The sequence below is a fragment of the Wyeomyia smithii genome, chromosome 2 (assembly GCF_029784165.1).
Source record: "Wyeomyia smithii strain HCP4-BCI-WySm-NY-G18 chromosome 2, ASM2978416v1, whole genome shotgun sequence".
In the NCBI taxonomy this organism is placed as follows: domain Eukaryota; kingdom Metazoa; phylum Arthropoda; class Insecta; order Diptera; family Culicidae; genus Wyeomyia; species Wyeomyia smithii.
In genome coordinates, this window is record NC_073695.1 from 57,544,164 (window position 1) to 57,561,403 (window position 17,240).

Consider the following 17,240-nt stretch of genomic DNA (forward strand, 5'->3'; position numbering starts at 1 on the left):
CATACATCACGTTTGCTCCGGCATAATGAAAAAGCTGAGTCAAAAACCGGTTTACAGACCTTTCTTAGATGTTTGTTTTTCGTTAAAAATGAGAAATATTGAAAATGAGAAATTAATCAGTTTTTTTTTGTAAGTCCATCTATCTTCTTTCGACAGCAGTAGAAAAAAATCCAAAATTTTAGTTGACACCCGTACTAATGTAGTAGGTATGCAGTTACTTTGATTTGAACACAGGTAGCCGTTGAATGAAATTGTACGCATTGTGCCAAAAGTATAGTAAAAAGTGCTAACTGCTGTTAATACTGATTGCCGTGTAATTGCTTTTTCGGCCAAAGCCCGCTAGGCCTTCGAGATACGTTAAAGATTCACTCGTTGGTCTTTAATTACCGGCAGCCGTAAAGATTACCAGGTTATAGCTTTTTTGAGCTATGCCATGCAATCTACTGTGTGCCTTAGCGACACCTTTTCATGGATTTGAATAATCATACAACAGGTTTCATACCATTTTTTTTTATTAAAAATAGTTCGTTTATTTGCCCATTTCAGTATTACAACATAACAAAGACTTTTTCATTTTTTTCTGTACACTTTCCTAACCTACATTAATCTAACTTACATTCTAACATTTTCGTCTTCTCTTCCATTACATTAACAAAATCAATCAAAACTTTTCTTAACCACAGTTTAAGAAAATCCCAAAACATTTTTTAAAAGTTTTCCGATTATTCCACCTCGCATCTCTTATCGATTTTTTGAAACAGAATAAACTACCATTCGCTTCCCCTGAAATGCACCATGCCAATGTATGCATTCCCAGCCATAATATTGCGCAATTTTGCTGATTTTTGACGTTTATTATCCATTGAAGTAAATGGTCAAAATGTTCAAATTCTGTTTTCATCCTTTTTCGCATGATATTTTTAACCCATTTTCTAATTTCGTCTGATTTTTTACATTCACGAATTCTATGTAAATTATTATCTGGAGCACCACAGGTTTCACAGTCAGCATTGGTTACATTACCAATTTTATATTCGACTAGTTTTTCTTTGTTCGGAATAATATCGTTCACTAATTTATAAACACTTGATTTATCAGCCGACAGTAAAAAATTTTGGTTTAAACTGTCCCACACAATATCCCACCTGATTCCAGGAAATCGATTTTCTGCTCCAACAGTAATGTGTTTATCGTCAATCAACTTCCAGTATATTGCTTTGGCGGTTTTCAGAATAGACTCTTCGTTTATCCGGTTTGCGTTTTCCAACCATTCCTTCGCATTAAGCGTTAGTTGTGCTTTATTTCGGTAATCCAAAACATATTTCTCGTATTCATTAACTTCCTCATTTTTTTTCCATAAGACGTTCTTGAGAAACAGCACTTGACACTTAGACTCAGGATCAATTAGTCTCAATCCTCCTTTTCCGGGATCTAAGTATAGTTGATCTCTTGTTATTTTGAACATTTGACCGTTCCACAGAAATTTACCAACAGCTTTCTTTATTTGTGCAAGATGTTTGTTTTTTGGTGGCAGAACTTGTGCAACGTACCATAACTTTGAAAGGACAAAGGAGTTCGTGAGCCATGTTTTCTGAAATAGATTTAGGTTTCGCATTCGATGACATTGGAACAAGAAGTTCATATCTCTAATAATTTTATTAAAATTGTTCTCTATAATGTTATTCCACGAATTGCTAATGAAAACTTCAAGAATCTTAACTTCGGTTACTTCTTTAACTAACTGCGGACCAGAATGTATATTATTTATTCGCAAAAATGATGACTTTTCATTTGCATCCCCAAATCAAACTCTTCTTGCGTTTTGATGAAAATGTTCAAATCATCCGCGTATGCAACAACTTTCATGAACTGGCCATATACAAGAACACCACAGCTACTACCTACTACTAATAGATCTTATTAGCGGTTCCACATATAGTGCAAACAAGAGCATGCTTAGTGGGCATCCCTGTCTCACTGATGAACCGATAGCGAATTCCGGCGTCAGAAATCCGTTGAAAAGGACTCTTGATGTAGCTTTAGCATATAAATTATACGTATGCACCTGGTTATTTCTGGCGGAAACTGGAACTTATCCATGGTTTTCCACAACCAATTGTGATTCACTTTATCGAAAGCTTTTTCGAAATCGACACTCAACAGGAAACCTTTATTTTTTTTGGATTCTATCGCTCTTGTTATCAATCGTCTTATATCCTTCAAGTTATCTATACAACCTCTATCTTCTACAATTGCACTTTGACCCGGAGCTATAATTTTGTCGATTATTTTTGTTATTCTGTTTGCTAAAATTTTAGTAAACAGCTTGTAATCCGTGTTTAGCAAGCTGATTGGACGTTGATTTTCAAATAAAGCTGGATTGCCTTTTTTTGGAATAAGAGTAATAATACCTTCACTAAATTCTTTTGGATATATCATTACACCACTAAGGTAACCGTTGAATACCGTGAGCATATCGTCTTTTAAAATGTCGAAATGTTCTAGATAAAACTCATACGTGAGTCCGTCCGGACCCGGAGATTTTTTCTTGGAGCATTTTTTCAGAGTAGCGAAGGCTTCATCCGCAGTAATAGGATCCTTTAAAGTATCACTATCATCTGCATCTAAACACAAAACTATGTTGTTCAATGGATTATCAAGTCCAATAACATCATTTTCTGGTTCTTTTGAAAATTGTTTACTATAATAACTGTAAATATTGTTAAGCATTTTTGGAATATCCTGCATTTCTTTTGGATAATCATTGTTATCTTCATATGTTCTGGCATTGATTCTCTTTGTTACATGGAAAAGACTCAGTCGTTCCCCTTCCGCAAGAGAGGTTTCTTTAATTTTCTGTTCATAGTTTCGTATTCTAAGTTACTCAATTTCCATCAGATTGGATTTGACCACTGCAATTCCATCTTCTACACTTTCTCCAGTTATTTTTCTTGTTATCAGAGCCTCAAGCGACGAATAAAGTTTACTTTTCTCCGCTGCTTGAGTTTGATTTAATTTCCAACTTTCCGATTTGTAAAAATTTCTCACTTTGGCTTTGAAAGCAAAATTCCACCACGAGTTTCTATCTGCATAAATTTGTCTAGTTTTCAGTCGCGCATACTCTATATTGAAACGTTCCGACACTTCGTTCTGTTGCAACACGGTCGGATTGATTTTCCAATAACCTCTACCCCGCTTGTTTAATTCATGTTCTTCCATTTTAAGCTTCAAAAAGACAGCTCGATGATCCGAAAAGGGTACTGCAATATTTTTAACGCAAAGCACTGAGTCCATGAATGCTCCTGGGCCGTAAAATCGATCCAACCGAGATGCACTTTCCCCACGAAAAAAGGTATATTTCGCTTTCCCCAACCCCATTAAAACGTCTTTCAACTGTAGTTGTTTTACTAATTCTCTCAACCCATAACAAAAGTTCTTAACCACCCCATTAGAATCATCGTTGTTCAGAATGCAATTAAAATCACCCCCAAGAACTGAAAATTTGCAGTTCGGTTTTGACAAATGAATAGCTATTTGATTGAGGAAAAGATCGTCACGTTGCTTTTTTTTTGTTTGTACCAGAAAATGCATACACATTCACAAAATTAATACCATTTACTATAACAGATAATAAACGCCCAGAGAGGTCTAATATTTGATGCTTGTAAACGACATTCTTTTTCAGCAGAAACGCAGTTCCCGTTTTATCAGAGTTAATGTTAACAATACTATTGTAGTTTGATACAAACGAAAAATCTTCGTACACTACTTCTTGTAAGAAAGCAATGTCCACATCATGATTATGCAAAAAATCCTTCAAAAGCATCTTATAGATAAGATTATTAGTACTGTTCAGGTTGATGGTTGCGATGTTGTATGTAAAGTTCATAGTTTATTTTGTTTAGACCGAGACCTCGTTACCTGCACTACAATTAAATCATCGCTTGGTGCATTAATCCTCACTTTGTTCGCTGAAGTGCTATCCGAATCAGAAGTTGTTGAGTTGGATCGCTCATTAGCCGTTGTCGTCTCTTTCTTCTGTTTCCTTGATCGTTTTTTAGATTTAATCTCCTCGAAATCCATCGATTTGGGATCTTGTTCTATATCCGTTGATGAAGGGACTTCTGCCCCTGTATTCACCTTTTCACCTCCCGAAGACTGCTCGAGAAGAACCTGCTCAGTTAACGGTTTACTTGGGCCAGCTAATTCACTCGTTGAGTCATTTACAACTACATCGGATGGTTTAGCTTCCACCTGAATGACACCTGATGATTCCTTTACAACGTCGAGAAGAGTAGGAAAAACGTCTTGTCTCGCTCCGTCAGCAACAATTTCCGCATAAGTACCTTGACCGCCATTTTGGTTTAACCGTGCATTAACAGATACACGTTTAGGGCAGTTTGCCTTCACGTGGTCTGTACCGCCACACACAAAACATTTGCTTGACATTCCGTCATAATACACTTTAGCTGGAAAATGTTGAACGTAGACATGAGATGGGATCTCTGTTTCCATATTAATATGGACGCCGCGAACGCCATTCAAGATAGGGTAGCCAGTGTCCGTTCCATACCTTTCTCGTACCATGTGCTGGATCTTACCGAACTTAGACATGACAGTAGCCACGTGCTTGTCTTCCAGCTCGACCGGAAGACCGAAAATACGCACGTACTTAAAATTACCACGTGCTGCAGCAAACGTAACCTTTGTCTCCTGATGACCTTCACACACAAAAGTAGCTGAAGGTGGGCATTTAAACAGCTCCGTTTTCATTATTTCCTCGGTACGAAACATTACGTAGACCGCGTAATCCTTTGGTTCCCTGAACATTGCAGTCAGCATGTCACATGTCCAGTTTCGTGTCCGGAAGAAATCGAGAATCTCTCGATCCGTTGGCATTTTCGACATTGGCCCAAATATAACCTTAAGACTGCTTGCATGAACCATTTTTGTTTCCATTTTATTGTTCCGTCACAAAAGCAAGATCGGGCGCTAACAATAGCGAGACAGCGATCTATTGTCCTAAACACTCTCTTTTTGTTTCAGACTAGATATCACTTGAAATCTCTACCTCTGAAACACGTCTGCAGTGAACCACTTTCAAAGACGAACTGTCATTCAATTATGTCTGATCGAATTTCATTTTGTTACATTCTCCTGCAAAGGTTCGTCGTTTTAGTGAATTCATGTCTTTTGATCTCAAACGAGTTTGTTTTCGCAACCTTATAGGGGAACTGCTCCATTATTCATCTCAATCCGTATATTCATCTCATTCAACATGTAAACACAATTGAAAACAGGAAAAAACGAATATTTTCTTCTTAAACTAATCTGCTAATCCATGGAATGGATTCTTCTTAGTTTACATTAGATTCCTCATAAAGTATAATCTTCAAAAACTCACTTAAAAGCACTAAATTTGATATTATAGTCGGGCATCAGCACTCGAAAACTCATTTAATTCAATCACCTACCCCAGAAAACAAAATCCGCGCTTCGTTCTATACGGCTACAACGGGACTCGTTCTGCAGCCAACCAAAGTTTTTTTCATAACTAGCGGACCACTTTTCATTTTAATCACTAAACAAAATCACTCGCTACACTAAGAATACTTTAATCTTTGAAATGTTTACCTCAAATTTCCTAAAACAAGCTTGAATTATCAGAAATATATGAGATGAATTTCTGCAATTTCTAAACTTCAACTGTTTGTATTTTCATCTGTTTTCACTGCGTTGAAGAAAATCGAGAGTTGCCAAATCAGTTTCTGTTAATATGAAAAAATCATACTGAAAATGTTGAATTATTCCGACATAATTGACATAAATCTACAGCACTGTAGTGATTACCTAGGTTACCAATTTTTCACGTAAACAACTGCAGCGGATATCTAGGTAACCTACTACGACGGGCTGCGGCTACGTTCATTCATGATAATGTTATTCATTCATGATTAACAGTAAGATGAATATAGGGGCATTGTGAGATGAATAATTGAGCAGTGATTCAAGTTTTGAGATGGATATGGAAGCGTTGTGAAAAATGGTTTGTTTTACAAAATTCAGGATAAATTTAGCTAATTTTACTAAATATACAATGCTTAACGATTCCATAAGAGTAAGTAAGCATATTTAGCTTATTTGTTCAATGATTTCGTGGAAATTTGGTGTTTAATCCGTGCATTCTTTGTGAATATCGGCTTAATGAGATGAATAATGGAGCAGTTCCCCTATGATACTATAAAATTGCATCAGTTTCGGGTTTAAGATTAAATAAAAGTCTTTTTTCACACGTTTTTTTACACGGTTTTATTTTACATGATTCTTTTTTACAACGATTTTCCAAATATCGCGTTTTTTTACGTCGTTTTCTCAAATAACGCGATTTTTTTACACGATTGTTCGTTTTCGCGTAAAATTGTTACAGTAAGTAACAGTAACGGTAACGGACTATAATAGGCTGTTTTTTACATGGTTTTTCCAAATAACGCGGTTTTTTACGACGATTTTCCAAATAACGCGGTTTTTTTACACGGTTTTTTTTTTGCACGATACCTAGTAAATTTTAACTCGATTCTGATAACCAGTTAGATTAAGAGCTTATCTACCTTCAGAAGGAGCGATGAATTGAAAGATGGTATTGTCAGAGTCTATGTGTATATAGAGTCGCGCGAAGAGAAAATCTATCGTTTCGGCAACACAGTTTTTGTGCCGTTTGTTGCCAAGAACTATACAGTTCTGTTTTTCACCATGCATAAGCGAATATCATTTTTTGAAATTATTCACAAGGTACACAGTTTTAAAAATTTACACCGGAGATGTTTTGTTAAATTTAAGTGAACCAGTGTACAGGTTTAATGTTGGATTAAAATGTGTATGTAAAACTTCGGAAAAACACATATTCTTCATTACGCTCAATTACAACACTTTTCATCCACTCCTAACATTATCACCTTGTTAATTTTTATTGCTCGATTGGTACCCTCGTTTGACACTGATTTGGTTCCTTTGGTTTCATCTTTGCGGGACTCTTATTATAAACATAGACTCTGGGTATTGTAAGCTAGCAGTGAACGAACAACGAAGATTGCCCCTTGAAATTACCTTCAAGTTCGGCCCAATGAAATAAAGGTGGTAGATTATTTTACGGCAGTTTCGAACCGTTCGGAAGCAAAAAATGAGTGCTATATATTCTACTACGGTCAAGTGAAAGGAAGTATGTTCAATGATTTCGTGAAAATTTGGTGTTTAATCCGTGCATTCTTTGTGAATATCGGCTTAATGAGATGAATAATGGAGCAGTTCCCCTATGATACTATAAAATTGCATCAGTTTCGGGTTTAAGATTAAATACAAGTCTTTTTTCACACGGTTTTATTTTACATGATTCTTTTTTACAACGATTTTCCAAATATCGCGTTTTTTTACGTCGTTTTCTCAAATAACGCGATTTTTTTACACGATTGTTCGTTTTCGCGTAAAATTGTTACAGTAAGTAACAGTAACGGTAACGGACTATATTAGGCTGTTTTTTACATGGTTTTTTTCCAAATAACGCGGTTTTTTACGACGATTTTCCAAATAACGCGGTTTTTTTACACGGTTTTTTTTGCACGATACCTAGCAAATTTTAACTCGATTCTGATAACTAGTTAGATTGAGAGCTTATCTACACTCAAAATATTTTTCACATTATTGTTACGTGAAATTTCCTGTACTTATTCATTTTCTGTCATTTTGCATGATTTATGTGACAAACATAACATCTACGTGAAAATCACATGCATACTATGTTTATCACGTAGTATCTACGTGAACTTGGCAACGTCAAACAGAATGTCATAGAAGAAGTATCGCGTGAACTCTCTATGTGAAAATACACAGAAATCAAAATGGCGAAGCTGTTGTCTAACTCAGTCTCTGACAATAAAATAGAATTTCTCGACGACTTGCCAATAAGTGAGCTTTCGAAAAACCGTACGAATTTGACATCGAGCCTAGAGCTTACAGGTTTCACACAGATTTAGTTAATGGTCGAGGAGTTTCCTATACATAAACAGTTTCTGCTTACAATAGTTATCGCCGGCAAATGTCGTAATATTTATCCGTTTTTATGTCGTTTGATTCATTTACGTATCGGCGATTTTGCATGGCCGTGCGATTTATCAAGCAACATATTTCTATAATTTCTAAAAACTATCTGCCGTCTCTTAAGAAGTGGGGAAACATAATTTGGAAATTTTACGTTGTATCAATCGTAGTAGCTAGCAGATAATCGAATGCTTTCCATCTTACCGGTAGTTGAATTCTACGTGAAAGTCACATAAAATGCATATGTCTGCTGTATAAGATTCATAGGATAAATCATTTCACCAGATCATGATGAACTCAAATGACAATCACGTAGAATCTACGTGAAAATGACAGTGGAAAATATTCACATAACTTTTCCGGTAATTATGACGTGAAAATTATTTTGAGTGTAGGTTTAGCTTCTGGCAATGCCGTTTAACAAACAGAAGACTTAAATTGGTTTCCGATGTAATAATTTGCTGTAGTCAATGGGAAATAAATAATGTATTTTTTTAATACTTTAAACAGATTAAGCAGCTTAACTTTTGGTGTTTACTTTACCCTTATCCATGGTATTTTTATTTTCTGACGCAATGGTGGAACCAAATTCCGTTTACTGATAATAATGGTTACGATAGAAACCGTTGTTTGAAGAGACAGTTATGTTCGTGTCTATATATTTATTTTTCAATGTTATCGAAGTTTTCAATGTCAATTCGAAGTTTAAAGTACCTATTTTATACCCACCTTTGAAGATTTGCATAAACTTTTGTTATGTGTACCCATTAACATATCTCATATCTCTTCTGTAGAATATGTATTTCTATATTGGGTGAATTCTTGCCATCTGTGATACGTGTGATAAATCAATATAAAAAAAATCAACCATATGAAAATCAATTTCAACAAGTGGAAATGATGTTGTATGATTGACAAACTTCACACTATAGTAAAAGTAACATTAACTTCGCAGAATTACGTATGCACGGTACATTAAACATTCCATTTCAAAAGTTTATCAAACAATTCGCAAAACTTGTTGTTTGATGAAACATAAATAAGCAGAGGAGAGGTTATGTAGGGTGCCGCGTTACTAAAACAAAATGAATATTTATATCGGAGCACACGGTGAAGGTCAAGAGCTCATTTCGTTTGCCACAACTAACGAGCGTGGCGTTTGCAATCATCCTGAGTGTATGTCGTTTAGTCGTCACGCTACAAACCAATCTCTGACTGATGACTCATGACTTAATTTTGGAAGGAAGTTGAGAGGAAACTAGATATTATCGTAAAAACAAACTGAACTTTATTCCACTAACCTGTATTTTGATTAAGCATTCATAGAATGCGCCCCTCGAAAGTGAATATAAATAGCCTTTGTTTTTTTTTTTTTTTAAATAGCCTTTGTTTTTTTACTTCGAATCTATTTTCCATTATGACCACCAAGACGCAGTTGTTATTCCTTTCACGTTCATGATTCAAGACCACCATGGAATGCCACTGTTTTGATCGACGCTAGTTGTTTATGCAGATCAAAAAATTAATATGTACATTGAAACATATCGCGAACTTAACTTGTTTCGAAACTACTTGACAGAAATATGGGATATTTGTAGGTTGTCCTACTATAGACATTTTTTATGTCAGAAGTTTGCATTCACGTTTTCTCCGCGACTAGAGTAAAGGACTGCATCCAATAGCTGAGTTTCAAAGCCTGCTGCAGTCGATCTTCAAAGAATCCACTCAGTACGCGGTTGCAAGGCAATGCTCCGCGATTTCTAATGAGCAGCGAAGTGGTTTACCCAGTGACTGAGTGACTGACTCAGCCACGACCGGCACGTCAATTTCCACCGACAAGCCAAGTGACGCTTGCACGAATGTTTTAGCACCGTCTGCGGCTTCGGACCTTTTTGCGGACGACAAAACTGGTTTAGTCTATTCAGCTGCTGGTGGAATTTCGTTCATCGTAAGCTGCGCCTACGTGCCTATGAATCGTGTAATTTTTCCTTCCAGTTTTGATTGGAAAATTATATGTCTACAACAATTTCAGTGTCAACTGGCAAGGTTGCCGCTGGAGGTTGAATTTACTGTAAAGTTCAAGTTCAAATGGTATGATTATCAGCTAGTTTTTTGTTAGAAAAGTCTTTTGGAATGTGATTTAAATCACTGAACCTTTGATCATTAAGAACTAACTCCATGTTATCGATTCTAAGATTAAAAGAATCAATGTGGATATAGGGTAGCGAACGGTTTCGGCAGAAAACCTGCTGAAGTAAACCTCTGCCAAAGCCGTTCGCTACCCTATGATTCTGCAGTGCTAAGGGGCCAACCACATTCCACGTGGACAGCCTGGGGGGGATGTGTGTAATGTCCACGGTCCATACACAAATTTTAGAATTTATATGGGCAGTTGTCCACGGAAGGGGACTACTAATAAGGGGGGGAGGGGGGTCAAAATCTGTCCACGTGGAATGTGGATGGCCCCTAATGAAATTCACATTCAAAGATCGGACAATGTGCAAAACTACACCAAAATATTGAAATAAATTCTCGCCTTATTTCCGTTTAGCAAACGAAAACAATTTCCTACTCACTTTCCAAAATGGTTTAAGTCATACTTTCCGCCTCTCACAAAGCTACGCCTAGCGATAAAACGCGACTATGCAATTACCGATGTCAATATCTAATCGAAGGTTAATGTGACAATAATTACCAGCTTGCTGAATACACCGTTTAGTCTGCTCGTGCCTAACAGGAGTTATGCTTCAAGAAAACGCAATCTCACATGAACCTCGACGTCTTGTTATTGCACATGCAAGACCGTGTGTTTTCAGGCAGCATTATTTGATTTGATTTTTTGACTCATTTGGTTTGATTCACCATTCCACAAAAGACTTTATCGGAGCTGAGTCGCGGGCAAAATTTTAACAAACAAAAAAGATTAAACATGCATCAATGTACCTAAGTGTGCCATTCCGCAGAGGCGTATATTGCGGTGGTGTATCTATTAATTAGCAGCAAATGACTCTGAACTCTAGCTCGGGTGAAGAGATCAGGGAGGAATTGTTCTAAGTACCTATGATTTGTTGATTGAGTTTTGTAACATAAGAGTGAAAAGGGGTGAAGTCTAGTTTATTTCAACACCAGGCTAAAGAGCAACAGCAGTTGCATCGTATTCTCCCTGACGGAATTAAATCATCTCCTTCACACACATTGAACTGCCCGTATGCGAATTTTAGGGAAAAATATTAAAATGTTTGCTATCACATTCACTCTTGAAGAAATTCCTATCTTCTGCACTCACAGAGTAAACAAATTGAAGGTGGCAGCACCGTAACTCCGTCAGAGCGAATTGTAGTTTTGTTCATTCTGGCTTCAACCTTCGCTCCTAGTAAAAAATAAACTGATGGTTTCACAAACGATTTAATCTCATAATATTGAACACGTGATTTGAACCTGTCATGGCACCAGATTCTGACTTTTGATCTTCTTGGCATCCTTAAAAAGCTTGCCATACTTAAAATAGTGATTTTTTAGCACATTGAATCAAAAATTGTAATATAAAATTAGAACATTTTTTAAAGTGTATTTTTGTTTGCAGACTAAGCGAAAGTGTCCTAAGCAGCGGACTCTTCAACCTCGTTTAGTCCAAGAACCGTTCATACAATTGAAGTGCTCTGATGGCCGTTTAGATCTGCTTCTTTTTTTTGATTTTCTTTCTTGATTTTTTTTTCATCACACAAAAAGTATTATTGGTTTCCCATTTTTGAAAATTAAACAAAAATTTATTCAAGAAACTCCCCTTCGTTCATTTGTTTCGTCAATATCAGACTTTAACTAATGCTTTCCATTTTCTTCATTACAGTTCCGAAGGCAGGTAGCAGATATACTTAAACCGGAACACGATGACTATTATCTCCTGCGATGGTTACGAGGTAAATATAAACGAAAATTAATTTATTATACCTAAAAGCATTGCTCATTTCGACAAGTTGATTCGAATAGTGTACGCTTCTCAAGGCTCTGAATTTCAAATTTATTCGGCCTTTTTTACCTATTTTTATCCCTCTTGGTGCATCAGAATAAGTTTAATTTTATTTTATTATTGAATAACGAACAAAAAAATGAACTAACCCGATGCGTTGAAACTGAACGTGTTATAATAATTTCAATCACCATTCAGCTAGCGGGGTGATTGTGCAAATTTTCCGCTCGATATGAATACCAAATCGAACATCCGTGGTACTAATTGTATCGCGAGTGAGTTTACAATCTAATCTCTATGATTATACCTGGAAGACTAGACAAGCATCACAATAATTTATTCACGAAATAGGCATTCTCCATGCATGCTATATCAAAATAACAACCTTCGTTCGTTTTCTACAGCGCGCTCATGGAACCCGGAGGCATCGGAAAAAATGCTGCGTGAGTCAATGAAGTTTCGGGAACGCTGGAATGCGGATGAAATCGACAAATGGCCTACACCGCAGATACTGCTGGATCTAACACCGCATGGAGTGTCTGGCTTTGACAAGGATGGTTCTCCCATTATTATCATCCCCTTCGCTGGTTTCGACATCTGGGGCCTACTGCATACAGTTTCACGAGCGGACATAGTTCGTATGACACTCCAGGCATTGGAGGGCTACATGAAGTTGGCATTCGAACAGAGTAAAAAAATGAACAATCCAGCCTGCCGACAAGTTGTTGTGATCTTCGATATGGATAACTTCAACCTAAAACAGTACGTCTGGAGACCTGCTGGTGAGGTTGTTATTTCGCTGATCAAAATGTATGAAGCGAACTATCCGGAAATTCTGAAGTGCTGTTACATTATCAACACTCCGAAAGTTTTCGCATTTGCGTATAACATGGTGAAAAAGTTCCTTGGTGAATACACAATCGACAAGATCAAAATCTATAAGTCAGACCAGAACAAGTGGTTACCTGCAATTCTGCAACGTTGTGATGCATCCCAAATTCCCAAGTATTTCGGAGGAACACAAACGGACGAGGATGGAAACCCCAAATGCATAAGTAAACTCCGCTGGGGTGGCAAAGTACCGGAGTCAATGTACACCTCCAAAGAGGATAGTTTTAACAACAATTTAACCTTCACTGAGACTGAAATAAGAAAAGGTGGAAAGCTGAAGCTGTCGTTCGACTGCGAGGATGTGGGCTGCTTCTTGAAGTGAGTACCGAAACGTCGCTGCACCGGTGCTTTTTGTATGTGAGCGGCTTATAAATCAAATAATTTTATTGATGCTTCAACTAGGTTCAACAGGGTGCTTCGACAAGTTGAATCTATTCTAAATGCCAAGTATAATACTAGCAATTGATCTTTCAGACAGCTTTGAACTGTTCTGAAAAAACATCTTTTGTGAAGCGCATTAGAATAAATAATTCTATTTTATGACCTTCTTTTTCTGTTTCAAAAATGTTAATAACATGGTATAACTATTTTCAGGTGGGAGTTTCGTACCTTCGACCATGACATCAAGTTCGGCATCAAATGTACCAACAAAAAGACTCAAGAAAGTGAGATCGAGGTTCCTCTGAAACGAGTGGCATCCCACCAGGTGGATGAGTCAGGATTCATAACTTGCCAACCAGGATGTACATGTAAGTAGATGGTTATTTTTAAAACTTTTACCAAAATTAATCCTCTGCCGTATTGCTCACTTTCAGATGCCGTCCTATTCGACAACTCGTATAGCTATTTCAAAAATAAGAAAATTCGATATTCGGTCCTGATGACGACTCCACTCAGCGAGATTGAACAAACGGCCAGTTCAATTACGGAAGAAGTCGCGGAAGCTACGGAAGATTAAGCTAACGCTTTGTGGTTTTGTGAATAAGTTAGGTTCTGTCGTGTAATATTATCGGTTCAACAAATTTTCACATTGGTGGAAGAGTGATAAGGTTTAGAATACTTTACAATCCGGCAACTACTTCGGCAGGTTACACATTTTATTTTCGTATACCATTTAGAACTCTTTATACTATGTGCTATATTGTTCTAGATTTGTTTCAATTCTTTTTTGTTAACCAAAGAACTAAGCATTGTTTGCTTGAACTGTTCTTTTTTTCTAGTAGGAATTCGCATAACAACATGGAAGAAAGATTAAAGTAATTAGATATTTTGATAAAAACGATTATTAATAATAATATTGAAAAGTGTGATCTTAGTTATATACAAGTAAAAATGCAAAAAAATATTTTCCCTTCTAGAATTGAAAGAATGCCATTTTCATAAAATCATAACAAAACTAGTAAACCTAGTAGTCGGAATGCAGCCAAACCAAACCAAGCACCACAGACTAACAGACGTAACATTGGAAAGTAACTCCATCGCCACAATAAACGTTCATTTCAAATTTTCAATCTAATAATAGTTTACGCGCGACAACACCGCCTGGGGTGCTGTCATGTAATCTCATACATATATTGTAGTTTCGATTTTGGCACATGCACGTTCGTTAGCGCTGATGTCGAAATACACAACGCAGGGCGAACACGACAGCAGGTGGTGCTGGTGTTACTATCGTAAAGTACTGGTATCATTCGAACGATGATTTAATTGAAAATTTTTTCAAAGTCAAAGTCTGTGCAAGCACTATTTTAAAACAGTGGATGTGCAAATAAAAATCTATCTTTATAATGGTTATTATCACAGACAAACACATGTACCACTCGATGACGGTTTCTTCGACCAGAAAAATAACGAATATCTTGAAGTTTTGTCTAGTAGACTGTAATATCAACTAGTGTCGCTATAAACAAACGTGCACGCCTATAACAAAGACAAGAACCGTCAATAATGCCACTGATGTATTAGCAAAGACAAAAAAAACGTTTTTATAATAGTTAGTAGGCAGTAAGCTCACATAGTAGCGCGTAAGTGTAACGTTTCGAACAAGGTCAAAGATTTTTCACGATTTTTCTTTGAAGAGGCACGCCTGTTTGTCTGTGGTAGAAAAACAAAAACATTCTAGCAGATCGCAGCAAATACACGGACAATTGGCGATAAGATACTAATAAAATAACTAAAAATAATGTTATTTTGCGCTTAGTTTGGTTTGGTTGCACCCCGACCGTTTAAAAAGGCCGTCTCAAGTCCGAAAAAAATTATGTGTTTTAAGTCTAATCAACCAAAAAAGGAATATGTGAAAGTATTGGCCAAATAAATTCTACAAAAGAAACCAAATACATGTAGACGCTCTTGCAGAATAATAGGTATAGAACTACAAACAAATGCTGAATTTGTTAACATAGTGGGATGGACGTAACACAAACCAACTTCTAATAAAATTTTCATTCGGATTATAACGGAATTTCGTATGTAAATAATGCCTTGTTCAGACTACGCCGGATATCACCTGATACCGCCAGATGATATCGGATATCACCTCCGGTGTTCACACTACAGTCAGATGATATGGTTTGACATTTGCTTTGGTAATGAAAGAGAGAAGAAAACAAAAACAGGTCGCAGCAAAAACAAGACAACAAGAGCAATGTATAATTAGAATAGAGATGTCAGCTAGTTGGCTCGCACTAACGCGAACCCTGATATGCAATTGTCCAAATGTGCGGGATGACAAGAGCAAAAATATTTCCTTTCTTCTTTTTCGCATGCAACACGAATTTAGAAATTTGTAGGGTTGCGTCAAATGTCTTTTCGCCGTGTTGCGTACTGCTGCAAATTTGGTTTCTATTGATTTTCGAACATGATATTCGCGATATCATATAGCCGAGGTGATATCCGATGACATTGTATAGGATATCGGGTGATATGGATGGTGATATGGCCTCGATAGCACGAACCGTCTGATATCAGTTGATATGTGTAGTGTAAACGGGGTATAACATTATAAGTATTCAGTAATCAACTAGGTAGATGTTGCTTTCCAATGCACATAAGACTGTCTCCATATAGAGGAGTAGCCGAAATTACCAAGATGCGAAATTCATATGTAAAGAGTTTTGAGCACATGGTTTTATAGTTTTTGATCTGTATTTTCATAATTTGTCAATGAAATCTTGATATATGAAACGGTTCATGTTGAAAAACGCCTTTAAAGTTACCTCTTTCTAGAATGTAGCAGAACAGTTTTTGTGAACATGTTTCCATCATAGCTGTGAACATTTTTCCATTATAGCTGTTATGATATGTTTTCACACAATTGAGAGCTTATTATATAAGCTTCCTAAAACCGGAAGAGTATTTGATTTTAACCCTGCATAGTCTGCCGCAGGCCACGTAGAAAATATTCGGAATTTTCCTTATTTTGATCTTCAAAAACATCAAATGTAAGCACGCGTAAACACAGTTCCTGATAGTGTGCCTAAAAGCCCTGTTTATGCCCTTCAAGAATCAATATCACGGTGCTCCCTCAGACCGTTATTATAAAAAAATGTACCAAACAATCTGAGTACACCATTCGATTCGTTATGACGTCCAAAATCTCTGGTCAACGGTACACTTTTGAGTAATGCTTTTTTGAAAGTCGTACAGTACAAAAAACTGATATAAAAGCGACGAAATACTTGTTGTAAAGCACGTTTTTCAACCACCATTTTATGAAATAAATTCCAAAACAGTTTCTACACATTCCAAGTTTTATATATCAAGACATTTACAATTGGTGAAACAATATTTTTGAAAATCCTACAATGCACAGTGGTCTAAATTCGAAAAATCGTGATCGCTTCAGATTTTACTGTGAAAAATTGATTTTATGTACTAAATGTCTTCAGCGAAGTTATTTCAAAGAACAAGGCGCAGACAGACGTCCAAGCTGAGTTCCAAACTTGTGTAAAGTTTTTTGTAGTAGCAATCCGTAACCAGATAGCGCTACCAGTACCGCCAGCCTCGTGCACCAGCGAAAAAAAATGTATTGTAGCGATAAGGTCACCAGGCGGCGCTAGTGTACGAGTATAACGCAATTTACTTTGAAAATTTACACGGAAATTTTGATCAATGTTGTTCTTGCTTGGACGTCTGTCTGTGAACAAGGCCTTACCACAGACAAACAGTCGTGCCACTCGATGTAGGAAGTATGGAAAAATCAAGCTAGATGAATCCAGGCACAATATAATGGAATCTTTGATATTAAACCAAGGGGATGGCAGCCCTATCTAAACTCTACACGTTTGACAGT

General features: G+C 36.7%; 1 protein-coding gene across 2 annotated transcripts in view; it reads left to right on the forward strand.

The window, feature by feature from the left end:
• Positions 1-14,277, forward strand: part of LOC129723160 (SEC14-like protein 2) — a 33,395-nt gene extending 19,118 nt beyond the window's left edge. For both annotated transcript variants that reach the window (XM_055677197.1, XM_055677198.1), the window contains 4 exons: positions 11,939-12,008; positions 12,463-13,267; positions 13,544-13,698; positions 13,765-14,277. In XM_055677197.1, coding sequence (XP_055533172.1) covers positions 11,939-12,008; positions 12,463-13,267; positions 13,544-13,698; positions 13,765-13,907 — 1,173 coding nt within the window. In that variant the 3' untranslated portion in view covers positions 13,908-14,277. The remainder of the gene's footprint in view (positions 1-11,938; positions 12,009-12,462; positions 13,268-13,543; positions 13,699-13,764) is intronic.
• The last annotated feature ends 2,963 nt before the right edge of the window (positions 14,278-17,240 follow it).